Source organism: Diceros bicornis, chromosome 31 (assembly GCF_020826845.1).
Source record: "Diceros bicornis minor isolate mBicDic1 chromosome 31, mDicBic1.mat.cur, whole genome shotgun sequence".
NCBI lineage: Eukaryota > Metazoa > Chordata > Mammalia > Perissodactyla > Rhinocerotidae > Diceros > Diceros bicornis.
The window spans coordinates 12,476,972-12,503,993 of NC_080770.1; the positions used below are offsets into that span (position 1 = coordinate 12,476,972).

General features: G+C 56.6%; 2 protein-coding genes across 3 annotated transcripts; one reads left to right on the plus strand and one right to left on the minus strand.

Annotated features, from left to right (window-relative positions):
• The first annotated feature begins 208 nt into the window (after nucleotides 1-208).
• Nucleotides 209-14,331, plus strand: SLC15A3 (solute carrier family 15 member 3). Its single transcript, XM_058526748.1, has 8 exons — nucleotides 209-1,297; nucleotides 4,804-5,093; nucleotides 7,078-7,225; nucleotides 8,981-9,091; nucleotides 9,822-9,990; nucleotides 11,640-11,798; nucleotides 13,212-13,367; nucleotides 14,109-14,331. Exons 1-8 carry the CDS (start codon nucleotides 740-742, stop codon nucleotides 14,261-14,263), a joined length of 1,746 nt encoding a protein of 581 aa, XP_058382731.1. The 5' UTR covers nucleotides 209-739; the 3' UTR covers nucleotides 14,264-14,331.
• On the minus strand, nucleotides 14,328-26,116 carry TMEM132A (transmembrane protein 132A). 2 transcript variants are annotated; one of them, XM_058526746.1, is made up of 11 exons: nucleotides 25,924-26,116; nucleotides 23,260-23,474; nucleotides 22,826-23,044; nucleotides 21,778-22,109; nucleotides 20,305-20,454; nucleotides 19,035-19,233; nucleotides 18,804-18,947; nucleotides 17,539-17,741; nucleotides 16,579-16,858; nucleotides 16,026-16,217; nucleotides 14,328-15,611 (listed from the first exon to the last, which is right to left on the minus strand). In XM_058526746.1, the coding sequence occupies exons 1-11, from the start codon at nucleotides 26,021-26,023 to the stop codon at nucleotides 14,568-14,570; spliced, it is 3,078 nt and encodes a 1,025-aa protein (XP_058382729.1). In that variant the 5' UTR covers nucleotides 26,024-26,116; the 3' UTR covers nucleotides 14,328-14,567. The 2 variants fall into 2 exon arrangements, with proteins under 2 accessions (XP_058382729.1, XP_058382730.1); XM_058526747.1 differs by having other exon boundaries at nucleotides 19,035-19,230; nucleotides 25,924-26,115.
• Between the last annotated feature and the right edge of the window lie 906 nt (nucleotides 26,117-27,022).

Sequence of the window (27,022 nt, forward strand, 5' to 3'; positions counted from 1 at the left end):
GGAAACTATTTCTCCAGGCTCAGGGAAAACAGTCCGAGGTTGGGACGGGCTTAGGTTGGGACGGGCTTAGGAGGCGGGGGAGGAAGGGAGATTTTTAGAAAGCTGGGCGGGCAGGGACCCTGTGACCTAGGCTTTCATTTCTCCTAAACACCCCACAGCATCATGTGATGCGGCCCGGCCACAGAAGCCGTGAAAGGGGAAGCGAGGGAAGCCCTGAGTTTCTCAAGAAGCAGAGAGCTGGACAGAGGCTGAGCCCGGAGGGAGAGCCAGAGGGGACAAGGAGGGGAGGCAGGGACGCAGTCGGTGGAGGAGACGCAGGGCCGGTGGGGGCAGGGGGAGACCTTCTCCCCAAGTGTCACAAGGGGAGGGGACAACAGTTAAGAAAGGGTGACCAACCGGGGAGAACGACCGGAAAGTGGGGGAGGGGCAGAGAAGTGGAGAGAGGAAGGGTCGGCAGTAAGGACAGAGGAGGAAGACAAAGGGTCAGAGTGGCGGAAAAAGGAAGATTTGGGCGCGGGGAGAGGGGAGAGGAGAGAGTTGAGAATTAGGGACTGGGGGGTAGAATCTGGTAGCAGCAGAGGGACCCGAGGGGGAAAGAAAGACAGGGAGAGGGGACTGGGGAGAGAGGGGTCAAGGGGGAGCCAAAAGGGGTGAGCAAGGAGGGCAGCCAGTTTGTGGGGGAGGAGAAAAGTGGGGCCGCGGGGGAAGTGGGGGTAGAGCCGAGCAGCAGAGGCCCAGGATGCCCGGGCCGCGCGCCCCGGGGGAGCCCCGGGGGTCCGGGGAGCTCCGGCCGCTGCTGGCGCGCAGGCCGCGGGGGCCCCGACGGTGGCGGCGGGCGGCGGCCGCCGCGGTGCTGCTGGTGGAGATGCTGGAGCGCGCCGCCTTCTTCGGCGTCTCGGGCAACCTCGTGCTCTATCTCAACAGCACCAACTTCCAGTGGGCCGGCGAGCAGGCGTCGCGCGCAGCGCTCGTCTTCCTGGGCGCCTCCTACCTGCTGGCGCCCGTGGGCGGCTGGCTGGCCGACGTGTACCTGGGCCGCCGCCGCGCCATCGTGCTCAGCCTGCTGCTCTACCTGGTCGCCTCCAGCCTGCTGCCCATCACGGCCTTCCCCGACGGCCGCAGCTCCTTCTGCGGCGAGATGCCCGTGTCGCCGCTGTCGCCCGCCTGCCCCTCGCCCGGCTGCCCGCGCGCCTCGCCCACCGCCTACTGCGCGCCCACCCTCTACGTCGGGCTGCTGCTGCTCGCCCTGGCCGCCAGCTCCGTCCGGAGCAACCTCACCTCTTTTGGGGCTGACCAGGTGAGTGGCAGGAGGGCCCGGCCCATCCGGAGGCCGAGGAAGGGCAGTGGGAAAGCAATGGACTTGAGGCTGAGACCCCGGAGTCAGGAGGCTCCTAGCGTGACCTCGGACAAACCACTTCCCCTCTCCGGCCCCAGTTTCCTTATTTGAAAGAGGACAGGGTGCTAACTCCAACAACGATAACGATGGCAACAATAATAATAACCATAGTTGGCCAGGCCACCATATTTTGACTCGTATCATCCTCTTAACTATCCAGGAGGTAGGTAGTATTATTATGTCCATTTTACAGATGAGGACACTGAGGTCTCACAGCATTAATCAACCTGTCCAAGGTCCCATAGAGAGCAAGTCAAGGAGCCTGTGAAGGATAGCTGGACTTCAGGCCCCACCATGAGCCCTAGCTTGACGTATTATAGGGATTTGGGGGCTAGGAGCGGGCAAGCCTCTTCCTACCAGGAGTGCCAAACAGAGGTTCAGTCAGGCCAATTTGTTCAGATCCCAACTCTGGCACTCCCTAGCCAGGGGCACTTGGGCAACTATCTTAACCTTTGAGCCTTTCTCTGTATGCTCTTGGACCGAACACATGGGAGAAACTCAATAAATATTTGCTAAGTGAATGAGTAAATGCCTAACAACACAGCTATATTTTGATAGCTCTGCTCAGTGAGATATTAGACAATAATTTTAAATAATTTGTGATATGATGAAAACAACCACATACAGTGTTAATGAACAAAAGCGATGCAGAACTGTGTACAGAGTATGATGACAGCCATGTGAAAGGACTAGGTGTCAACTAAAGGGGGACACTGGAAAAAAATTGTAACAGCAGTGTGATCAGGCCACTGGACTAACTGTACTTTTTTCCTTGTTGTCTCTGTTGTTCAGATGTTCTTTAATTACATGTATTAGGATCATAAAGGGGACATAAAGGAATCATTGCATCCAACTGGCATCCACTATCCATCATCCAATATAATTTCCAGTCTCCCTGCCAAGGAATTAGTCATCCGGCCAGTTTGGATTCCTTTGAAGGCGGGGAACTCAGTGCCCCCAGGGCAACCCTGTCCATTTCTCAGCCACTGTTGGCCTTCTTTCAGCCCAGAAGACCCGCAATATCTGTTGATAGAAATCTCTCATATTCCTTTAGTTCTGCTCTTGTCTTGACATCCCACTATACCCCCAGGTGCCCTTAATCTGTGCCCTTGATCTCATTGACCTTCAGAGGGCCTTGCCATCTGGTGCCTCTCATCTCTTCTTCCTGCTGGTGGCAGAACTGGCCTCCCGGAGGTTAGGCCACTAGGCAGATCCTCCAGTGGCATCGATGGTGACAACAGCTCCCGAGCATTCTCCCATTTACTCCCAAAGCACGGACTTTGGGTGGGGCAAGGTTGGGCTGGAAGGCTGCCTTAGGGGTCTGGGCCTAACCCTGAGGGCAGTTTGGAAACACTGAAATGATTTGAGGCAGGGATGGACATCCTTGGGTTCGAGTTCTTTAAAAATAACTCCGGGGCCAGCCCCGCGGCACAGCGCTTAAGTGCGCGCGCTCTGCTGCTGGCGGCCCGGGTTCGGATCCCCGGAGCACACCAACGCACCGCTCGTCAAGCCATGCTGTGGCGGCGTCCCATATAAAGTGGAGGAAGATGGGCACGGATGTTAGCCCAGGGCCAGTCTTCATCAGCAAAAAGAGGAGGACTGGCATCGATGTTAGCTCAGGGCTGATCCTACTCACACACAAAAAATAAATAAATAAAAATAAAAATGGCTCTGGGTACAGTGTAGACAGTGGATGGGGGGTAACAAGAGCGGGTGCGTCAGAGCAGTGAGGGGGCTGCTGCAGAGTTCAGGGGGCGCAGTCAGATGGGGGATGTGGGGGTGGAAGGGGTTGGCACCATCTGGCAGACAGCTATGCCCAGGAGCTGCGTGTTGAACACACTTGCTGATTTCAGAAAGGGCCATCCATCACTCTCGACAACGTGTCTGCTCATTTGGGGAGAACTCATTTATATCCTGAACAGGCTGCTTGATCTTCCCCTTAGAGTTGCAATTGTCATATTCATTTACATCCAGTTAATAAATGGAAGTGGCCGTTCATAATGGGACTTATTCAGTTCTCTGCTTGAAAGTCTACAGCAAGGATTCTCAGTGAGTGGGCATGCCCCTCCCTCCCCGTCGCCAGGAGGACCCCTCAGCATCTCCGAGGGAATGCGGTTTTAAAGGCATCTCTATGGACTAGTGCTTTACATTTGGAAAAGGAACAAACTACTTACCTTTTTCCCAAAGCAACTACAGAAATTGAAGCTTGACAAAATCTTCTTAGCTAGTGGAAATATGTTATCTCTGGGTGGAAGAAGAGCCGTGGATTCTGAGATTTGGGGGGTTATTGAAAGGGTGATGGTGTACAAAATCATTTATCTAGAGAAGTGACCTCGAGGCCACACTGCTTTTTTAAGCTTTTTTAAAATGCAGATGCGGGCCGGCCCCGTGGCTTAGCGGTTAAGTGCGCGTGCTCCGCTGCTGGCGACCTGGGTTCGGATCCCGGGCGCGAACTGACATACCGCTTCTCCGGCCATGCTGAGGCCGCATCCCACATACAGCAACTAGAAGGATGTGCAACAATGACATACAACTATCTACTGGGGCTTTGGGGGAAAAAATAAAATAAATAAAATTTAAAATGCAGATGCCTGGGCCCTTCTCGAGACCTGCTGAGTCAGAATCTGGGACCAGGGTCAGGGAGAGGTGGGGGCAGCCAAGACAGCTGACCCAAGCCAGCAGACCAGAAGGGGGACTGGGGCCTGACTGTTGCGATTGATTCAAATCCTGGGTCAAGATTTTCAGCCCTTCTGCCCTTGCTGGGGGGCCTGAATTTTTTTTTTTTTACCAGGCTGTGTCTGGGACCATCTCTGCTTTCTCTGATAATGCCAACCTTGTTTGACTGGCATATATCAGAGGGAGGCAAGGGGTGAGGGGATGGGCCACAATAGAAAACTCCGTTTGCATCTTCAAATTGCAGAGGAAATTCTCAATTCGACTTCTAACTGTTCTTTCAGTAATATGCACACATCGTATTTAATAATGTGGGACAGCCCTGAGATCTTTATTGGCTTTTTTCTGATTATAAAGGTGACGTATCCTGTAGGTTACTCGGTCAAAGACAAAGGGATAAATCAACTAGAAATGAACCAAGTGGCATCAGAGACCTCTGTTGTGTGCACTCCTTGGTGACAATAAAAAAGCAATATGTGTCATGGGCGTGAGAAAACAGCTGTGCCAAAATGTCCTGATCATTAACAAGGGACTCCCAAGAGAAGGGTGTATTCATTCATTCAACAAATATTTATTGAGCATCCATTTAATGATCAGGGACCAGGAAAGTGCTGGAATGCCCACTTGCTGACACAAGAAATGTCTCTGTGGGAGAGGGGGGGCAGGCACAGAGAGTACGGCATGGCTGGGTGCCCCTGGTCCTCTCTGGCCCTTACTCTCACCCCTGCTGGCAGGTGATGGATCTCGGCCGCCATGCCAACCGTCGCTTCTTCAACTGGTTTTATTGGAGCATCAATGTGGGTGCTGTGCTGTCGCTGTTGGTCGTGGCCTTTATCCAGCAGAACATCAGCTTCCTGCTGGGCTACAGCATCCCCATGGGCTGTGTGGGCCTGGCCTTCTTCATCTTCCTCTTCGCCACTCCCATCTTCATCTCCAAGCCCCCCGTGGGCAGCCAAGTGTCCTCTATGCTTAAAATTGCTCTCCAAAAGTGCTGTCCCCAGCTGTGGTGCCGACACTTCACCAGGTAAGGAGGGCGCTCTGGGTGAAGGGGGCCACCGAGCCTGGAGAAGCGCCGTGCTTCTCCTGGGGAGGCATGGTCCAGTGTGAAGATATTCTGGTTCAGCCCCAGTGGGAGCCATTTATGATGACCTGCTCTTCAGTGGGCCAGAGCTGCCAACTGTGACTGAAGATGCGATGGAGGTCAAGGTGGTGGTGGTATTGGTGATGGGCTAACTGTAGGAAGTATGAGGATGTTAATGGTCTTGACAGTGACAGTGGTGATAAAGATGGGGATGATGGTGTTATTAGCTACAATGAAGATCAACACTAGTAATGATGATAACAATGGCAGTCGAGCTGGTGAATATGGAGATGATGGTACCACTGAAAGCTGTTGGGATATAATATAATTCTACACTACCCTGATATTAAGCATAAGAAAGCCTAGGAAATCAGCCAAACTGACTCCCTTTCCCATTAGATGGCATCCAATAGAGGAATGTTCTGAATGGCCTTGCATATGCACAGTGGCTTCCTTTTGCCCCTCTCCTGCCTAGTTTATTGGCTACATATGCTAAGCATACCTGTCTCCAGACCTTGGAGCTAGTTATAGCTCCTGTCAGTAGGATCTAGATGGAAAAAGTGCAGAACATGCTGTCCCCCAGCTTGGTGCACTGCTGGGAGGTTTTGTTTTAATGATTCATTGCTCCCTAACAAACCTTTCCAGAACTTAGTGGCTTAAGCAACCACCTTTTTTTTTTTTACCTCTCACAATTCCGTGGGTAACTGGGCTCAGCTTGGCAGTCCTGCTTCTTGTGATGTCATTGGGGGCTGCAGTCATCTGGGGATTTAAAGTGGCTGGAACATCCAAGGTGGCTCACTTACACAGCTGGCAATCAATGTCGGCTGTCAGTGAGGGCATCTCAGTTCCTCTTCCTGTGGCTTTGCCGTGTGGCTGGAGCTTCTCACAGCAAGGTGTCTGGGTTGCTGGAGGAGGGAGCATTCTAAGAGCGAATGTTCCCAAGGGAAGGAAGCGGAAGCTATCAGTCCTCGTAAGGCCTTCAGGAGGTTTGAAGGCCCAGAGCATCACTTCTGCCTCTTCTGTTGGTCAGCACAGTCACAAGGCTGGTCCACATTTCAGGGCTGGGGTGGTAAACTCCTGTTGGTGGAGGAGTAGCGTCACGTACTGGGAGGGAGAAGCTGATGGTGGCCATTTTTGGAAACCAGTACCCTGTATTGTCCCTTTTGGAATCTCAATGGATGAGGCAAGGCTCTTAGGCAGGAAGAGATTAGAAACCTCTCAGGACAACGGGCAAAGGATAAAGGTCACAGAAGTGGTCGATCTATCTTGCTTCCTAATAATGTTCCCTCCAGCCCCACCTCTCCACTGCATACCTCCTTGTCATGTGGGGAGAGAGCCATCATGTTGACTGTGGAGGAGGATGGACTTGGAGACAGCACGAGGGGGAATTTTGGTGTATCAAATCTGTGACAGCCTCTCTCTCCAAGTCAGCCTTGGAGTGTGGCTTTCCTGGTTCCCATGGCAAATTGACACTAAAAATCCCCCAAGACTCTGCTCGCCACAATCTCTGGTCTTACTTCCCCCAGGACCCAAGGGGGCATGGCTCTAGGGGGGAATGGGTCCTGATCAGCCACCTTTGCTACAAAGGAGATGTTAGTGATAATATTGACAGTGGCAGTGTTAGCACTGAAAAAAACGATGGTGACAGCAATGAAAACTTCATGGAGAGGATGGCTTTGGGGACAGTGATCACCTTACCAACGGTGATGATGGGAAGGATGCTGGCATTGGTGATGATGGTGACGATGGCGAAGGTGATGCTAATGGTGGAGTGGAGGAGATGAGGTGGTGATTTCAGAGATGACGGCTGTGATAACTGGTGATCGAGGAAGACGATTGAATTAGGGATGATGGTGGAGGTGAAAATGATGGCCGTGATGGTGATGAGGATGACTGCCCTTTTGTCTGCTGCCCCCTGGTCCCACAGATACTCTCAAGGTGCCCAGCTGCTGCCCGACCAGAGGTCTGCCCAGCCTGGCCCTTCCCCACAAGAGGACATGGCCAACTTCCAGGTGCTGGTGAAGATCCTGCCCGTCATGGCGACCTTGGTGCCCTACTGGATGGTGTACTTCCAGGTAAGCACCCTGCCCTTCCACTCTGGGAGGACTGGCTCCCCAGTCCCCTCTCTGGTCTGAACTCTCACTGTAGAAGCCCAGGGTGTGCGGAAAGGGGAAAGGAGTTCACAAAGTGAACTGCTGCTGTGGAGACGTTGGTGTGGGGCCCGGCACAAAGCCATCCCAAGAATGAAACTCCCTTGGGTGGTATAGCACGAGGAACTCTGGAGACGGGCCTTAGGCACAGTGACTTGAATAGGTCACCCCATCACTCTGGGCCTCAGTTTCCTCTTGTGTAAAATGAGCCTCTCAGGCTAGAGGCTCCAACAGCCCTGCAGCAGTCAGAGTCTCCCACTGGGCAGCTGAGGCCCAGAGAAGGTGTGTCGGTTGCCCAAGGCCACACAGCAAGTTAGGGGCAAGCTCAGTCATTGAGTATTTACGACAGTGGTTCCCTACCCCAGCTGTGCCTCAGAATCACCTGCCTAGAGAGCTTTTAAAAATTACATATTCCAGGGGCCAGCCCGGTGGCGTGGTGGTTAAGTTCGTGCACTCCGCTTCAGCAGCCCAGGGTTCGCAGGTTTGAATCCTGGGCACGGACCGACGCACCGCTCATCAAGTCATGCTGTGGTGGCGTCCCACATACAAAATAGAGGAAGATGGGCACAGATGTTAGCTCAGGGCCAATCTTTCTCACAAAAAAAAAAAAAATACAGATTCCGAAGTCCCACCCCAGACTGCTGACAGAGAACAGCTGGGGGAATTCTCTGGTGTAATAAACTTCTCAGATGATACTCATGCTCAGGCAGGTTTCAGAACTGCTGCTTCCCACCACTCCTTAAGGGGAAGGTTATCGGGCTGCGTGTGTGAGTGCCTGTGTGCATGTGCATGCACGTGCCTGGGCGCACGTGGGTGTGTGTGTGTCTAGGGTAGGCAGCAGTCTCACCCCGGCCCCTAATCCCCAGACAACAAGGTCATTGCCTCCCATCCGCCTGTCATAGGAACCTTGTTACAAGCTGCAGATGAGGGTCATGTAGGGCCAGGCTGCTACGTGGGGGTGGCACAGAGGTGGAAGATGTCCATGATGGGACAGGGACATGGGGCGGGGTGTGTGTCCATGGCTGATTCCCAGTTATACCAGTTGTCAGAATATTGACATCCTTCCATCTCAGCTGCTAAATAGCCGCTGCCCTGAGCAACCCAAGTGCCCTCCCCTGGGCAGACCCTTCTGTGGGACTCTCCTGGGTCCCCCTCCATTATCCAGCAACTGAAGAGGTAATGCCTGGTAGGGTGGGGCCCCGGAGCCTGCTTCTGCTGCTGTGTCCACAGCCGTGCTGGTGGGTCAGTGCTTATGCAGTGCTGGCTGTGTCAACCTGTGGGATTCAGCTTGGCCTCAGTATCAAATGAGCGCTCCCCATGGGGACAGCCATGTCATTATCTTCCCCATGTCAGCAAACATTTATCCATGCCTACTCTGTGTCAGGCCCTGGAGACACAAATGTGAGTCAGACCAGCTGTGCCTGCGCTCTGGAATAAGGCTGCATGCACAGCTTATGGGCCTGGGAGCAGAGTCAGGGAAGCCCTCCGGCCAAGGCTAGCTGCCAAGGGGGAAGGAGGGTAGGAAGGTCACTTTCCCTCTGAGGCTGGGAGAGGGGACAGCTAGCTGCCCAGCTGCCCTGTGCTACGCTGAGGAATGCCTGCTTTGGAGCTGGGAGCCTCCTGGGGCTGGAGGTGAGGCGGCCAGCTCTGTTCCAGCCTCCCCCCCATCTCTCTTGGCAGATGCAGTCCACATACGTCCTGCAAGGCCTTCACCTCCACATCCCGAACATTTTCCCAGGCTACGCTGCCAACAGGTCCGTGGCGCTGGGAGCCCAGGCCAGCAGCTACAGGGTGAGAGACAGCGCATGTGTTCGGCTCCCACCTCAGGCCGGGCTGGGGCTTCCTGTGAGAAGAGGAGGAAATGAAGCTGCCTCCACACTCCCCTCCCCCAGCGGCAGGGCGTCCTCAGAGTACAGGATAAGCACCTGGAGGGTGGGCGAATTGTGCCACAGCCCAGACATCCTGCTGCAATGCTCAACGACTTAAAAGAATTCAGGCCAGCTTCACTCCTACCCGCTGCTGCTCTGGAGCAGGCCTCACTGCCCAGTTTGCACCAGGCCCCCAGATCAGGCACACTCAGGTCCCTCTGTTCCCTCCCTCTCTGGGACCCCTGCATGCCCACATCTCTGCCTTTCACCAGGACTTTCCAAACCAGAAACTTGGCATTTCAAGACTCATAAAATCAAAGATTTTCAGAGCCAGCAGATAAATGAAGTATTTGCTACCATGCCTCCCTTCCTTGCCCATGGCAGACATCACTAATCAATCACGACATTCTTTCACACTGATTCCACAAATGTTCCAGGCAGCCACTACTGATTGGTAGAAGTTAGAGGAACCTATTTGCCATCCCTGATCTATTTCCAGCCCCTGGTTACACAGCCGAGGAGCGTGCGTTCCGGAGAGGGGAAGGGGCTGATGCTGGGTCACCTGGGGACAGTCTGGAGTCCAGGTCTCCCGACACCAGCCCAGAGGTCCTTATGCTCTGCTAGCCTGCCCCTCTCTGCTCCGTCTTGCCCAGATCCCGGAAGCCTGGCTTCTGCTGGCCAACGTCATCATGGTGCTGATCCTGGTGCCCGTGAAGGACCACCTGCTTGACCCTCTACTGCTGCGGTGCAAGCTGCTTCCCTCAGCTCTGCAGAAGATGGCACTGGGGATGTTCTTTGGTTTCACGTCCGTCATTGTGGCAGGTGTGTGGGCCCGGGTGGAGGGGCGTGGGGAGGGAGGCTGGCCTTTGTCTAGGGGGAGGGGAGGCTGGCTCTACCATGGGCTGATGCTGGAGCTGTGGGCCTGGGCCGAGTACACCCTCCACCCATGGGTGCCGGTCTTGGCTTCCCAGAAGGAGACCCTCCTCCTCGAGTCTAGCTTTCCCTCGTTTTGACAGATGAGAAACCTCAGGCCGAGAGAGTAAAAATGATTTTCCCCAGTGGACTAAAAGCTCCCTGAAGGCAGGGATTTTTTTCTTTTTTATTCACTGCTATGAATCATGCATGTGGGCAATCAAAAAATGTGTTGAAATAATTTTCCCAAGACACATAGCCACTTAGGGGCAAATGGGGACTTTTTAAAATAAGTGTTACTTATTCTCTTTCTTCTTCCATTTCAAAAGGATTTGAAGCCACTTATAGAAAAAGGGTCTGGTAAAGAAGGCTTTTGTGCTATTGCACAAATCTCAGCCCTTTTACTTAGTCACTTAATGATCCTGAAGTTACTTAGAGTCTCTGAGTGTCATCTTTAAAATGAGGACGATAATTCATTCAGACCCTGTGCAGGGCCCGGGCTCTGCTCTCATGGAATGAAGTCCATCAGGAGTGTTGTGAGGATTAAAGGAGATGAAGTCTGTAAGGCGCCCAGCACCGTAAGAGCCAGAAAAATTAAAGCTCAATAAATAGCATTGTGTTGCCGGGATGAAAACCAAATTAGATGCTTTTTTGTCTATGTGGTTTTGTCCTATTTCATCCTCACAATAATCCTGGGATTTTTATTCATACTTCTTGCATAAGGGAACTGGGTCTCAGAGAGGTTAAGTGATTTGCCCAAGGTCACACAGCTAGCCAGTGGCAGGGCCAGGATTGGAACCCAAGAAGCCTAACTCCACATCCAGGGTTCATTCCTCTAGAGCACAGCTGTCTCCTAAACAATGAAGGGGAAGGAGATAAAATCAACTTTTAGAAACCTTACTGTAGGGCCGGCCCCGTGGCTTAGCGGTTAAGTGCGCGCGCTCCGCTACTGGCGGCCTGGGTTCGGATCCCGGGCACACACCAACGCACCGCTTCTCCGGCCATGCTGAGGCCGTGTCCCACATTCAGCAATTAGAAGGATGTGCAGCTATGACATACAACTATCTACTGGGGCTTTGGGGAAAAAACAAATAAATAAAATTATTAGAAACCTTACTGTAATACTTGATGCTGCAATAGAGTCATGTGATGTCATGGAAACTGGGCCAGCTTTGAAACCAGACCCACTGGGGCTCAAATCCAGCCCCAACTACTTGTCAGCTGTGTGACTCTGGGCTGGTTGCTTAACGTCAATTGATCTTTCTTCATTTGCAAGAATGCATATGAAATGCCTGGCACATAACAGGCTCTCAATTAATAAGAGTTGTTACTGTTATTGAGTGCAAAACCTAGTTCTGAGCTTCCTAGCAGCCAAGGCAAAAAGGGAAGAGTTGGAATTCAAATCTTGACCACCTCACCCCCACTGGTATTCTTTTCCTTACCTGCTGCCCAGTCAATCATTGACTACTTAGTGAATACCCACCACATGCCAAGCTCTGCCACGGGCTAAGCTGCCTAGAGCGGGCCTGGATGTAGTCTCCCTCCCTTCCCCACCCCAGGAGTCCTGGAGATGGAGCGTTTAGACTACATCAGGAACAACCAGACAGTGTCCCAGCTGATCGGGGAGAACGTGTACTACGCAGCACCCCTCTCTATCTGGTGGCAGATCCCTCAGTACCTGCTCATCGGGATCAGTGAGATTTTTGCCAGCATCCCAGGTACCTGCATCCCTGGACACCTCCCCTGCTCTCGTGCCAGAGATGGGCTCTGCCTGGTGATGCCTCGAAGCCAGGGGTGTCACGGGCACAGCCACCAGGGCTCATCCTCATGGAGGAAGGCAGGGTTTTCTGAGTGGGGCTGCATTCACCCAATGAGGTTATATTAGCATCTGGTTTGTGCCAGGCATTAGGATCGGCACTGGGGATTTGGAAGTGAACAAGACACTTCCCATACCAACTTTCCACGTACTCCCCCTGTGCCGGTATCCCCACGCCCTGTATCTTTGCTGTTGCTGCTCCCTCTGCTTCAGAGTGAAAGTGAACTCCTATGTCTCCTTCAGTTCTAGCCTAAATGCCATCTCCTCCCTGAGGTTCTCTCCAAGGCCCCTGGACAGAGGGGGGCCCTCCCTCTCCTGCCTTTGTTTGTCTCTATCGCGGCACACAGGTTGCTGTGTTGTAATGATGCACTCATACAGTCATATGTTTGCCTGCCCGCTGGGCCATGAGCCAGAGCTGCAGGCCTGGGGCGGCTCGTCAATCAGCCAAGCAGCAGAGGCTTACTTAGCTGGGGGCGCAGGGCTAGGCTGGGTGGGACTCACTCAAGTGGGGGCTAAATGTTCCCACAAACAATAAACCCAGGGCAGTGCTGTAGAAGGGACTGTAGGGTGTTGGGGAAGCCCAAGGCGGGGAGAAAGCAGGTGAGCCAGTTTGGAGAGGCAGAATTCAGTGGGTGGCAGGAAGGACCTCACAGACAGAGGGAACAGCATAAGCAAAGAGCCAGGCCTTATGGGAAGTGTGGGGGGGAAGGCTTGAGAGGCCAGGGCCTTGTGGGCCGAGCCTGGATGTTGAGGTTTCTCCTGAGGGCAAGGGCCCCTCCAAGGGGTTTTTGGCAGGGAAAGGACCCCATCAGAGATGCTTTAGACAGACCCATCTGGCTGTCTGAGGAGGACGACAGGAGACAGGGGAGTTTAAGAGGCATTTGCGAGGGCCGGGCAGGAAATGACAGGCCTGGGGTTTGGCCGAGGGCAGAGGGAACAGAGAGGAGGCAGACAGATTTCTGAGGTTGAATCAGAATGATTTGGTGATGACACTGAAAGTGGGCAGAGAGGGTAGGGGAGAGAGAGAGAGTGAAGATGGCTCAGAGGTGGAGACCCAGGAGGAAGGGGAGGAGGGGAGACAGCAATGTGGGAGCATCCAGGTGGAGGTGCTCATCAGGAGGTGGATGAGCAGGGCAGAGGTGAGAGGTCATTGGTGCCCAGTGTTGTCGTGGCAACGGAGTGGGCGGCCATCCAGGGGAAGTGGGATGGAGGCTTGGTGGAGCAGGGTGGGGGCTGTGGGCCAACAGGCTGGCACCTGGGCCCATTCTCTGCTCCTCCACCGGCCCCTTGGGTTGTCCCCACTCCCTCTCTGCAGGCCTGGAGTTTGCGTACTCAGAGGCCCCACGGTCCATGCAGGGCGCCATCATGGGCATCTTCTTCTGCCTCTCGGGCGTGGGCTCACTGTTGGGCTCCAGCCTGGTGGCACTCCTGTCACTGCCTGGGGGCTGGATGTACTGCCCCAAGGACTTCGGTGAGTGTGGGAGCCTCCCTGGGGGTGGGACACAGGTGGAGGGAGGCTTGGAAAGGAGGCGGCAACTGCTAAGGGCTTTGGCCCCAGGCAGAATGAAGTAGCAGGCGGGACTCAGAATGGGGTTCTAGCCCAAATTTGGCTAAACACCCACAGCATGGCCTCCCCTCCTTGGGCCTCAGTTTCCTAACTGTCAAAAAGGAAGCATGAGGGGCCGGCTCTGAGGCATAGCGGTTAAGTTCTTGCGCTCCGCTTTGCTGGCGTGGGGTTCACAGGTTTGGATACCGGGTGCGGACTGTCGCACCGCTTGTCAAGCCATACTGTGATGGCATCCCATATAAAGTAGAGGAAGATGGGCACAGATGTTAGCCCAGGGCCAATCTTCCTCAGCAAAAAGAGGAGGATTGGCAACAGATGTTAGCTCAGGGCTAATCTTCCTCACAAAAAAAAAAAAAAAAGAAAGGAAGCGTGGAACTCAACAGACTGCCAAGGCTCCTTCCAGCTTCTGGAACTCTGCCATTCTAGCTGAAGGGCCACCTTTCCCTGTGGTATTTGTGTTTCAAGCCCTCGAAAGAACAGCCAGCTCACAGGGAATGGTAGACACCACAGGAGACACCCAGGGCAGCCAGCTGCTAGACGGCTCTCTGCCCAGTGTCCAGGTCCCACCCACTGCCCACAGTGCTTCAGCTGCCTGCCCCAGGGGAGCCCCACCCTGACCCAAAGGCCAACCCCTCCTTTCCCCAGGGAATATCAACAATTGCCAGATGGACCACTACTTCTTCCTGCTGGCCGGCATTCAGGCCGCCACGGCCCTCCTGTTTATCTGGATTGCTCGTCGCTATGAGAGGGCGGCTCAGGCCTCAGTGTCCCAAAGCAGCTCCAGCAGGGACAGGGGCTGAACACGCCCCCACCCCACCTCCTCACCTCTCTGCCCCCCGGGACACAGACAGCAGCAATCCAGGCTGGAGTTTCCTTCTCAGTTTATTTTGTACCCAACATTAGGATGAAATGGTTCCCATAAATAAGGGGCATGAGCCCTTCCTCGCGACCATAGTCCGTGACAAGAGGCAGGGCAGAGGGGGCCTGGGTGGGAGTCCTTGCGAGGGACCAGGCAGGGGACTTGGATCAACAAGCACCAGAGGATGAGCAGGAGGCTGCCAGGGCTCGTGGCCGACGACGCTGGACCAGGCCGGCGGGGAGGGGTCAGGAGCTGCCCCGGATCCTCTCCATGTAGCTGCTCAGCTCCTCGGGGTCTTTCAGCCCCATGTCCTCACACACCCAGCGGATGTCCTCCTCGCCCGCCACCAGGATGGACTGCACGGCAGGGGCCCCGACGGGCTCCTCGGGCAGCTGGGCTGGGGGGGCTGGCGCAAACGTCACAAACTCGACGCGCTTCCGCCGCCCCCCGGCTTCCTTCCGGGCCAGGGTGCTCGGGGAGCTGGTGGTGGCCCCAGCGGGTGCCTGGGTCAGGGACAGGGCCTCCCCGCTGCCCCCGCTCTCGCAGGGGCAGCTCCCCTCCCCCTTGGGCAGGCCAGGGGACTGCCGGTCCAGCTGGCGGCTCAGTTCCTCCTGGTCAGTGCCCAGCCAGACCCAGTTGTGGGGCTGGGGGGAGGCAGGGTCAGTGGCACCATCGGGAGGCTCCTTGCGCTGGTAGCGTAGCACGAAGACCACACCATTGACCAGGAAGATGAGGATGGCCACACAGAAGATGCCCAGCAGGGCGTACATGCCCAGCTCTAGGTCGGTGACCCGCTGAGGGGCAGGGATCATCTCCTCCTCTTCCTCCTCCTCCTCCTCCTCCCCGGCCTCTGTCTCCTTCCTGGCCTCCTCCTCTGCCCGCTCAAACTTGGCCCTCACACCCCCACTGTCCCCCGCACTGCCCGCCACCTGGCGCTCACCACCCATGCTGGCCTCCGTGGCTGGTGAGCTCCGGGCAGGGCTAGATGGGAGGGCAGGGGTTGGGGTGGGGGCAGGGGGCAGCCCTAGCCAGGCGGTGCCAGAAGCCAGAGGCACACGGTGACGGCCCCGGCGGCAGGGCTCAGGCGGGTGCAGAGCCACATGCAGTGGCAGCCCCTCGGTGCCCGCCCCACTCACCACCACCCTGAGCTGGGCGCCCTGCTCCTCGGCTGGCAGGACAGCGCCAGGCTCCTCGGTGGAGATGGATAATCCCAGGTCACGGTGGTCGTAAAGTTCGGCGGGTGCCAGGGTGTGGTCAGAAAAGGACAGCCATAGGGAGAGGGCAGCCTCCTGTGGGGCACACGGACACAGGAAGAGACACGCGAGGGCACGTACGCATGCACACAGAGACCACTCCCACAGAGACAGGCCACACGGAGGAGGAGAGACCAGAGAGAAAACAGACACAGGCAGATGGACAAAACACAGGGAGAGAGGGGACGTGTGTCAATTACCTGTCTGCCCCTCAGCCCCAGGGTCTGAGTCATTGGGAGTGTCCTCAGAGCCATCTAATCAACCTCCCACTGCCACACTTAGGCCAGCCACTGCTTGATCACCTCCAGCTGCAGAGAGCTCACTACCTTACAGGGCAGTCAGTCCTCATTCTGAAAACTCTAAGGTGTAGGGTCGAGGTACCTCCCATCCCCCTGTCATCAGCCCCCATCTGGAGATGTTGACCGCGTCCCCCTGACCCCCAGCTGTCACCTGCTTTGGGGCGGGAAGGGCTGACTGTGCCCAGCACGTGGCTGTGACCTTCCCGGGGTGGGCAGTGCCCCGGCTCAGGGCCAGTGAGATGCCCATCACTGGCTGCACCTGCAGCTCCAGCACTGAGACCTTGTCATCCGTCACGGCCAGTGCCTGCTCCCCCAGGATGGAGTCAGACAGCGGGGAACGCACCTGAGGGTGAGAGGGAGCTGGAGGTGGGGGGGACCGTGGACACAGCCTCTCCTGAGACCCCAGCACCCCACAAAGAGATCTGCTTTCTCCCAGCATCCACATAGGCTGCTCTCCCCCACCCTTTGCACCCCAACCATCCGCCCTATACATACCTGGACCACAATCCCTCCTCTCTCAAGATCTGGTCCCCACATACCCAAACTTTATACCCCCATTACCCTGGCCACCCTATTCTTACCGAATCCCCAATCCTATGGGGCTCATATCTCCCCAGGTACACCCTGGGCCCTTCCGACACTCTTCACACCTGCCCAAGAACATTCTGGGGGCCACCTACACCCTTCTCAGAGGGTCTGCTTACCTCGATGGAGGTGACGCCGGGCTCCCGGCCCACAAGGACGCGGCCGCCCTCCAGCGAGGCTACGCGCGGGTCCAGCACGCGGGCGTGCGGCGCCACGAGGTGGGACACGTCCAGCAGCCAGTCGGGGCCGAGCAGGTGGGTGAGGCGGCGGCCGCCGTCCAGCGGGTGGGCCACGAAGGGGACGAGGAAGCGCACGCCAGCGCGCTGGTACTGCAGGCGGCAGCCGCGGGCGCGCCGCTCCGCCTCCTCCGCCACCGCCACAGCCTCGGGCTCCGGCGCCCTGTGGGGAGGGACGGTCCGAGGGCGGGGCGTCAGCGCAGGCCCCGCCCCCAGCCACCGGGGACGACCCCCCGGGCTCCCAACCCGCGCACTACTTCCAACTCCGCCCACAGCCGCACCTCTTGGGGTCAGGCCCCTTCACCTGCCGGCGCTGCGCCCCAGCCCCGTTCTGATTGGTGCCTGTGCCTATCCATCAAGCCGCTCTCGCCCTCCTCTTGCTCCTAATTGGAACTCTGTGGCTACAGAGGAGGCCAGGAGACCCTCTGATGCGGGCGACCTAGGGATGCTTATTCCCTGGAGGGCCTGGGAGCTCAGATCGCTGAGGCCCGAGGCCACCTCACCCCTTGGGCTCTGGTGGGACCCCTCAACATTTGCTGAGCTAGGTGGCATCTTAGCCTTTGGGGACCCAGCAGTGAACAGAATAAAAAACCCCTGACTTCAAGGGCTTACATTGTAGGGGAGGAGCAGGGAAGGAGGAGAGGGAGGGTGGAGGTGGGCAATTTCAAATAAAGTGGACAGAGGCCGGTGGGGGGTGGGGGGCGGAGATGGGTAGAAGGAACCGCAAGCAACTGGGCACTTTTCCAGATCCCAGCTCGGGCCCATGGCTGTGTCCCCTGTACCCTCTCTCAGTCCCAGAGTGACTTTGCCAGGGCTTGCCCGCTTCCCCAGGCCTCCACTCACCCTTCAGCTGGGCCGGGTACCCTCCAGCCTCGGACCTGCTCGAGGGTGGTGTCGGTCAGCTCGATGCGCAGGGGCAGCAGAGGGGCCCACACCGTCAGCCACAGCGCAGCCCGCAGCCGGCGCCACCAGAAGTCCACCCGCACCCCCTGGGCGCCCCGGCTCTCCTTGCCAGCCACAAACACGGCATCACAGGCCTCGGACACCTGTGGGAGGGCAGAGGGCAGGGGGTAGGCTAAGCCACAGAAGACAGGTGTGGATGGGAGAGGACAGCCCTGATCCCATGCCATAAGAAGGGGGACAGCTGAAATTTGGTTCTGTATCTTACTGTAATGCATGTCTTTATATTAAGAAGCTTTCACCATGCATCCAAGATCCATTCCCCCTGGAGGAACCAGCCATTCCCTGAGTTCACCTGGGGCTCAGTTGGAGAAACTGGCTATCTGCATACAGCAAAATCTTTCTCCTGACAGAGGAGCGTTTGAACCCACAAATTTGGCTCCTCCTTTGTGCTGGGCTCTGACTTCCGTGCTGGAGGCAACTGGCAGCTCGGCAGAGGTGTAGGGGCAAGGCAAACCTACCCACCCAAGGGCCCTCAGGTAGGAACCACTTACACAGGGGCAATATGCCACCCCAAGTGGTGAATGACACCTCCTCCACTCAGGCGGCCAGGATTTGTGCAAATGCGGGCTCCAGGCTTCCCCTCTTTGAACTTCAAAATGGAAAGGTGTCCTGCCCTTTTTTTCACCTCCCAGGTCATTATGAGGCTCCAATAACAATAATTATCATTATTTTTATCATTATATAATTATTGTATTGTATTGTTATTATAACGGCAGTAGCTGCTGTTGTTTTAGCAAATACTGTCTTAGGGTGCTTTTAATTCTTACAACCGCCCTAAAATAGATTCCCATTTTAAAGCTTAAGAAACTGAGGCTCAGAGAGGTTAAGAGACTTGTCCACAATCACACAGCTAGTTAATAACAAAGATGGGATTCAGACTAAAACCTTCTGATCTCCAAGTACATGCTCTTAACTCTCCCACGTCAGTTCATTTGCCAGTGCAGTAATGACCATGGAAGTGCCTCAGTCGGGGGCTACTGGGGTTACAAGGCTGCCACTTGACTCTGGAGAGAGGTGGCGGGAAAGAAGTTGAAGCTGTGGTTCCTTCATGAGGTTTCTGGTGTCAAGAAGAAGGTGTTCTCTTGGAGACCTAAATGGGGAAGGGGGAAAGCTGGGCATCACTGCACACACTAATGCACACTCACCTGCAGGACCTGTGTGTTGGCTGACTCACAGCCGATGTGCTCTGTCACCTCCACCAGAGCCCCCCCACTGTCCACGGTGACAAGGCGCACAGGGACACGCCGTAGCACTCCAGTCAGTGGCGCCGTATTCACCAGCTCCTCGGTCTAGGGGAGACAGCAGGAGGAGCTGAGCCCCAAGCTCTTCACCTCACTTGGCCCCCCACCCGGCCGGGCAGCGGGGGGACCCCTTACCTTGGCCAGTGGAACGAGAGCTCTTACATCCCGCTCCGACACCAGAATCTCCCACACCATTTTGTCCTTCTCTGCTTCGGGGGCCTGGCCTGGGTACTCCAGCTGCCAGGTGACAGGGCGAGTGACCGCCACGCCCCCGCTAGTGCCATTCTCCACCAAAAAGTCCACCCACAGGAACTCGGACAGCTCAAGGGGGCTGCTGGCCAGAAGAGAGAGAAACTGAGTGTTTGCTAGTGGCCAGACACTGTTGTAAGCGCCTCCTGTCCTCATGAGATAGGTCCTATGGTTATCCCCACTTTACAGATAAGGAAACAGAGGTTTTATAACTCGTCCAAGGTCACACAGTGAAAAGTGGCAGTGCTGGGATTGAACCCAAGCATCCCGGCTCTAGAGCCAAGCTCTCGTCCACTCTTGGCCTTGACAAGATCCATGTAGCCACTTCAATACCACCCACTCCCCAAGATGGTTGCTGGCTCTCCTGCCTTCCTGAGACCCTCTACTCGGACTTCAGCTTTCCACAGCCATCAAGGTGGCATACAGCACCTGATGTCAATTTCTACCAAGGAGGAAGATGTACTTCCAAGCCCCGGGACTGGTACTCGACCCCCTGATTAATAACACTCACAGCTTCCTTTGATCAAGCACCTGCTATGTGCCAGGAACTGGCCTGGGTGCTTGCTATGTGCCATCTTATTTTATTTCCACAAACCCTAAGGGATGCATTATCATCTCCATTTTACAAGTGAGGAAACTGAGGCTCTGGTGGGGAGTGTGGGGGGATGGAGGGAGGATAACTGGCTTGCCCAAGGTTATTCATCCAAAAAGTGTCCGAAGCAGGATTCAAACAGGCGCTACAAAGCCCATGGCCTTGACCAGGCTTAGAGCGTGAATAAGAAGAGTTCACAAATGTTAAGAACTATAGCTGGGTTTTTTGGGGAATGTTAATGGCCCAGAAAAAGGTGGGGTAGTGGCTGTGAGGGTTGTCTTTGGGTGACCAGGAGAGGTTGGCATCCCCTGGAATAAGACTCACAGACACTCACCGTACCTGGCACGTGGCTGGGGATGGGTCAGTAGTAGCTAAATGAGTGAATGAATGAACAGTGTTATCTGCTTTGTGCTGCTTCCTTGAAGGAGTCTGTTCTCGGGCCTGCTTGCATGGGAATATGGAGGCAGCCTGGCAGCCCCCAACCCTGGGGTCCCATCAATCTGCTCACTAGCACTCTAGGACCAGCCCTCCCTCCTCTGCCCAGCAGGGGAGGGAGCTGCCTACCTGGAGTGCGGCCCTGTGGGCCCGGCATGGTGGCAGGTGATGAGGGTGGTGTGGTGCTTGGAGCCCTTGAAGCGGTCCAGCTTGGCAGTCCAGAGGGTGGGCTGGGCTAGGCGGGCAGCCATCACATGCAGCCCCTTCTTCACTTTGATCCTGGGGGAGAGGACACAGGTCCAGTTTGTCAAGGTGGGTACTGAACTGTGGACTGGATGGGACAAGGAAGACAAGAGGTTAAAGACGCCTCCTGTCTAGCCTCCCCTACTCCGGTCTGAATGTCCTCCTCGCCATCCTCCAACCCAGAAAGACCCCATCTCAATGCACGTCGTGCCATACAGCTCTCCCCACTCAAAGATCACTTATGACTCCCCACTGCCCACAAGGTCAAGTCTTAGCCTGGCGGTGGAAGCCCTCCAGGGTCTGGTCCAGTTTCATCTTCAGCTGTGACGTCTCTCCATCACTCTTGGCTTCAGCTACACCCAAAATTCTTCCCCACATACACAAAGCCCATTCATGCCTCTACGCCTTTGCTCAGGCTGTGCCTTCAGCCTGGTCTGCCCTTCCTTTCCTCATCTGCCCATTCTTCAAGCCTCCAGGAACTCAAACACTGTTTCCTTTAGAAAGCTTTTCCTGTGGCAGGATGAATTTCCCCCTCTTCCACCCCCTAACCCGAGCCCCCGCAGTACTTTATACCTTCATCAGAGCATATAATCCAGTTCATGCCCGTCCAGCTCCCTTCCCTACCCTGGGGGCCCCTTAGTGCCAGATGGGGACCAGCCCTTGCTCCTCTCGTAGCTCCAGGGTGGAGACACAGGGCTTGGCATATTTTAAATGTCCAGGAAAAATCTAATGAGTGTGCAAGTGAGCATAGGAGGGCGTGAGAGACAGGGAGACAGGACAGGACACACACAAACCCAAATATGAAAGAGGCAAGTCACACTCTGCAAATCCTTATCCGTGGGATTGGGGTGGGGGCTGCTCTGCAGGGACTTCCTGCAGAAAAGGCCACAAAGAGGAGGGCCTTCCTGTGAGGAGCAGCATGCCCTGTCCAAAGGCTAGGGACCCGTGGCGAGGGTGGCAAGTGGGAGAACACGCAGATGAATGTGACTGGGACAGATACCTGTCCTGGGGCATTAGAGCATTAACCACCCCCGGGTATTGCACTTTCCAGTTTCTAAGCCCTTTCCTATTTCCCCTCCCTGGAGCCTTGCAGCTGCCCTATGAAGCGGGCATAGTTAGCCCCACAAAGGAGTCTCAGGGAGGTGCCAGGAGGGGGGCTTCCTATTTCTGACTCCAAGTTCATCGCCGGGTCCTGCCTGCTGCCAGGGCAGTCAGAGTGCTTGGCCTGGATGGGGCTTGGTGGACCCATGTTTTGCAGAGGTCAAGGATTCCAGTAAGGACCCCAAGAGGAGTAGGTACTCGCCCAGTCTTTCTGTAGAGGTTCCCACCTCCGACCACACCCAGGGGCCTGGTGCTCACCGCAGGGTCAGGACGCTGGCTGTGAAGTTGTGCCCAAGCAGGAGGATGGCACTGAAGAGCTGTCCGGGCCGCACGGGCACGTCGGGCACCCTCAGAGTCACTGCTTCATCCAGGGGCACCTCCTGGTATCGTGGGGGGTCCGCCGGGCGCAGCTCCACGCTGCCCACTGGGAGGGCCTGCTCCCCGGGGTCCTCCACCCCGCCGAGCCCACAGCCCCCAGGGCCCTCGGCTGCGGGCTCCAGTGTGTAGGCCAGCTCGGCCCGTGTTGGGGAGCCTTGGGGGAACCACTGTGAGGGAAACTCCAGCTCCACCACACAGGCGCCCAGGGACGGCTGCAAAGACACAATGGCAGTGGCTAGCATCCATGGCAGGAAACCTAGAGCTGGAGGGGTCCAGGAAAGGTGGGACCAGCAAGGACCAGAGTGACAAAGCCAACTAGAACAGGGCTGGAGCTAGGTCTCAGAACATGTCCACAGACCACTCTTCCACCTTTGGGGACAGTCTCATTCCAAAGTGAGCCAATCCCCACGCCTCCCTACCCGTGCCCCAGGACCGCTCAGACTACAGCTCAGCTTTCTCAGAATCCCAAAGCCTGTGAAATACCTCTCGCCAGCGGATGCCTGTGCTAGGCTCTAACACAGTGGAAACTGCGATTATGAAAGTAATACGAACAATAATGCAAACACTCGCTGAGGGATTGCTCTGTACAGGGCATTGTGCTAACAGCTATTCTTGCATTCATCTCATTGATTCTTTATTCTAACTCCATATGAGGTAGGAATTGTTATTATCCCATTTTACAGATGAGGAAACTGAGTCTCAGAGATTAAGTAGCTTACCCAAAGTCATATACAATGGACTGAACTCCTTATGGGGCCCTAAATGACCCTTCATAGGGCCCTGTGAAAGCTGGCAGAGCAGGAATGGAGTCAGGTGGTCTGTGAACCTCAAACTTCCCAGGAGTGGTGAGCCCTCTCTTCCCTACCCCAGGACCACACTCTGGCTGGCACAGCAGCAAGGCCAGCCTAGGTGGGGCTGGCCCACTCACCTGGAAGCGGCAGGCTCGGTGAGTAGTGCCCGCAGGGTGTGTGGCATGGAGCCGGGCACAAGGCAGGCTGCCAGGTCCCGGCGGCCAATCCTGCCCTTTGAGGTGGAAGAGGACGCGGGCATGGGGCTCTGCTGGAGTGACGGCTGCTTCCACGGACACAGCCCGCACGTCCCATGGGACTGGCCGTTGGTGGGGCTCAGTGACCAGAGGAGGGACCACCTGGAGGGGGAATGGGGATGCTCAACAAAGGAGGGGGTGGATGGAAGATGGGATGCCAGGCTTCCCATCCCAGGCAGGCAGGAGAGAGCCTTTATGGGCCTCAGTTTCTCCCTCTGGAAGATGGGAGCACAGCTGGGACTGCGGAAGGCCCCTGAGCCACATACAGCAGACCTCTGAGTCCTTTAGCCTGGGAGTCCCTGGTGCCCCCTCCTTACCTGCTGAGTGGCAAAGGGTGGGTAGGAGGCCCGGAGAAGTGACTGGGCCCTGGGCCAGGGCTGCAGGAGCAGAAAGGTCTCAGATCTGGAGCCCAGAGAGGAGTTGGCAGGTGGGTAACGGCCCACCTGCTGCACACGGAAGTGCTCAGGGGCATCCAGGAGCTCCAGGGCAGCAGGCAGGTAGACGGGGTCCAGGGGGTCCTGGTCACAGTCCACTGAAGAGGGAGAAGGGGTAGAGGCAGTGACAGCTCCAGAGCCAGCAGGGGCTGAGCTGAGTGCCATCCTGGGGCAGTGGTGGTGGGCAGTGGAGGGAGAGAGGGGTTATACATGTCCCCTCCCCCCAGGATGTGGGGGGAATCTCCCCATCTCACAGACGAGGAACTGGGGCACAGAGAGCCTCACACAGGGAGCATGTAACAGGGCCAGGATTTGAATCTGAGGCCAGGACTAGATGCCATCTTCCGAGCCATTCCTTCTACCTCCCACAGATCCAGGCCTTCCTCCCTCCAGCAGAACCGCAGAACCTTCTCCATGTCTCCTCCTTCACCATTCCTGCCTCCTATCTACTTGCCCCTGACACCAAGGCATTTGTGGGGTACAGCTCTCCCCAGACAGGGCCTATGTGGTAAAAGATGGTGAGAACAAGGTGAGCTGCAGGTAGAGACCCTTTCTCTGCCAGTGGGTCCTTGGCCAAACTTGGCTGGGCATCCACCCTCCCTCCCCCTACATCATCACCATGGCAACCTCGCTCTGGTTTCCCAAACTTGCTCCCTTCTTCCCTGTCCCAATTGGGTATTGGAGTGCAAGAGTGCGATGGGGGGTGGGTTGGGGATGGGAACCATGAGCCTGGGGAAACAGTCAAATATTCAACAATTAGAAGGACAAAGGAACACTAAGACCATGGTTTCTACCAAGTGACTACTAATTAGCTCTAATAATAATAACTAACAATTTTTAACACTAACTATATGCAGGCTACTATTTTAAATACTTTATATGTATTAACTCTTTCAGTTTTTGTAATAACTCTGAGAACTAGGCTGTATCACTATTAATCCCATTTTATGGATGTAGAAGGTGAGGCTGAGAGATTAAGGTAGTGGCCTGTGGTCCCACGGCTAGAGCGTGGTAGAGCTGGTAGTCAGAGCCCAGGCATCAACCACTACTCTACCCTCCACCTCTCTCTCCACCCTGCGCTGCTGGCAACGGTAATCCTGTAGCCTTCACTCCCTGGACTGTGGGTCTCCCCTCCTTCCCGGCCAAGATGGAATGTTGCCTCCTTCTCAAGGAAGCCCTCGTTGATTGCTTGCCCTCCCACCAGTCCCCTCGGTCTTTTGCACCCTGGTTGCCTCTTCTGAATTAGTTATCTTCCTATCTATCAACAGGGGGACTTGTCTTACTCATTCCAGAATCCCCCAAGCTGGGCAGCTCTCCCTGGAGAGGATGTCCGGGGAGCCTGGAGACCTGCATTTACGTCCTAACTCTGCGTCCAAGAAGCTTGGGTCAGTCATTTAACATCTCAGTTTCCTCACGAGTAGAACAGGCATTTAGTGAGGCTGTGGACAGGGGAGGGCTTTGTAAACAGTGGAGCGCTGTCTGGGGGAGGGGTTACTGCTGCTGGCTAATGGATGTGACGAGGCTTTCCTCATCTCTGTGTAAGGGGTTATTAGGGCTCCCGCCAGGTCCCCTGGGGAGGGGAGCAGGTGGCTGAAAGCAGCCCTAGAGCCAGCTCCCTCTCAGCTCCACTGCTGGGAGGGGGATTTGATGGTTTCACCCTCCTTCAAGACCCTCTCCACCAAGGAGCGCGTATTGGAGATGCTCCATCCATCCCGCCCCCACAAGCAACAGGTGAGTGACTATGGCTCCCTGGGGACAGCCCCTGGCCTGCCATCCTCCTATTCCATTGCCTCCATAATTACAAGATGCTCTGTGGCCTGACTCTCACGGACTCCCATCACCCAGAGCTCAGCTCTAGCGGTGGGGGGTGAGGCCGGGAGAGAATGCCTCACTCTCCTCCACTCTTCCGTGGCATCGTCCACGTAGCAGCCACAGACCATGCCAAGGGCGGTCTGACCCCCACCCCGAGGCACAGGGGAGTCGCTGCTCCTTCCTGATCCCCATAAGGACTCAGGAAGGCACGGATGGGGCGATCCCTGGAGACTCCCAGGTCAGAGACCTCGTTGGAGCAGGAGGAGGGTGGCTTTGTACCTCCCAGTTCCCAGGCAAAGGGGCTGCTTCCCGTAGGGAGTGGGTTGATGGTGGAGGGAAGAGAACACGGGGTGCAGCTCCATGGACCGCAGATTAGGGAGCTGGTGCGCCCGGGGCAGGGCAGCCGGGTTAGACGCCCCGGCTGGAAGGGAAGCTCAAGGAAGGTGCGGGACCGGGCACCTTCCTTGGGTGGGTGGGAGGAAGGCGGTGAGAGCCCGCGGACCCGGCTGGTCCTGGGTCAGGAAGGAGTTGCCGGGTTATGCAAGTGAGTGAAGCAACAGAGGCGAGCGGCTGGGGGGACGATCCCGGGGGTGAGACCTCTCCAGCCCTCGGGGCACGCTGCGGGGCGACCCGCTCGGGGTTTAGTCCGAGAACGCGCAGGTTCCCGGCTCCCGGGCATCCCTCCCGGCCGCCCAGTCACCCCTCGCCCCGCCCCTGCCCACCCCTCCCGCTGACCTCTCACGATGTCCAGGGCGAGGGCCACCAGGAGGCAGAGCCAGGGGCCGCGGGGCCCCCGGGGAGCCGCTGCCGCGCGCCCCGCCATCCGGGCGCACATCCTTCCCACGGAAGGCGGGAACTAGGCGAGCGGCTCAGGCGGCCGCGGCCCGCCCGGCATCTCCCGCGCCCTCTCCGCGCCCGGCGGGCTGGGTCCCCGCCGCCGCCCGCCCCGCGGCCGCAGTTCGCAGACAATGGAGCGGGAGCCGGAGCCGGAGCAGGGGTGGGAGCGAGCGGGCGCCGCACATGGACTGCCCCTCCGCCCCGCCGGGTCCTAGTGCCCTGCGGATCCCGAGCCCCACAGCACCCCTAGGCTCAAGGTCGGGAAGCAGGCCACTTCCCTGAGGACTGAACAACAGGCAACCGACCCGCCTCTGCCAAGAGAGACATCACAGGTTCTGTTCGCTCCCTCTCGGAGGCTCCTGACCCAGGAGGAAAAAGCCACTTCCTCTGCCTCACTCCCACCCCACAAGCAGCTCACCTATGAAGGCATCTGACACCCGCATCAGAACCAGAACTCAAGGACATGGGGAACTGAGCTGCAGGGGTGTAAAGGGGATGAAAGAGGGCCAAAGGGCCAGGTGACAGCCACCTGGGCCTGCCTGACAGAGCCCTGGGCCACTCCTGTGGAGGAAGGGCTCCAGGTGCAGGCAGCTGGAGTTTCCTGTCCAGCCCCATCCCAGGGAGAGGCTTGTGGGCCTAGGAAGGGTGGGGGCTGGTCTCTGCTCCTGAGAGCAGGCCTGTCTCCCAGGTCCTGGCCTCCAGGCCCAGCGTCCCTGCCAGGCAGTGTGGGACAGGTCAGAGCAAGGCAATTGGTTGCACATTAGCATCTCCTGGGCAGCTTAAAAACAAAAAGCCATACCCCAGGCCCCTCCACAAAACCAATCCAATCTATGGGCCTGGTTGAGAATCACAGTGCAGGAAACTCCTGGGGGGGCGGGGGGGGGGGCAGGCAGGTCTCCAGGCTATGGGCCAGCCTTTGACACTCCTGCACTCCAATGGTGAAAGGGGTACCTTCCTCCCCCACATACACACTATTCCAACAGCTCAGGGCCAGTCA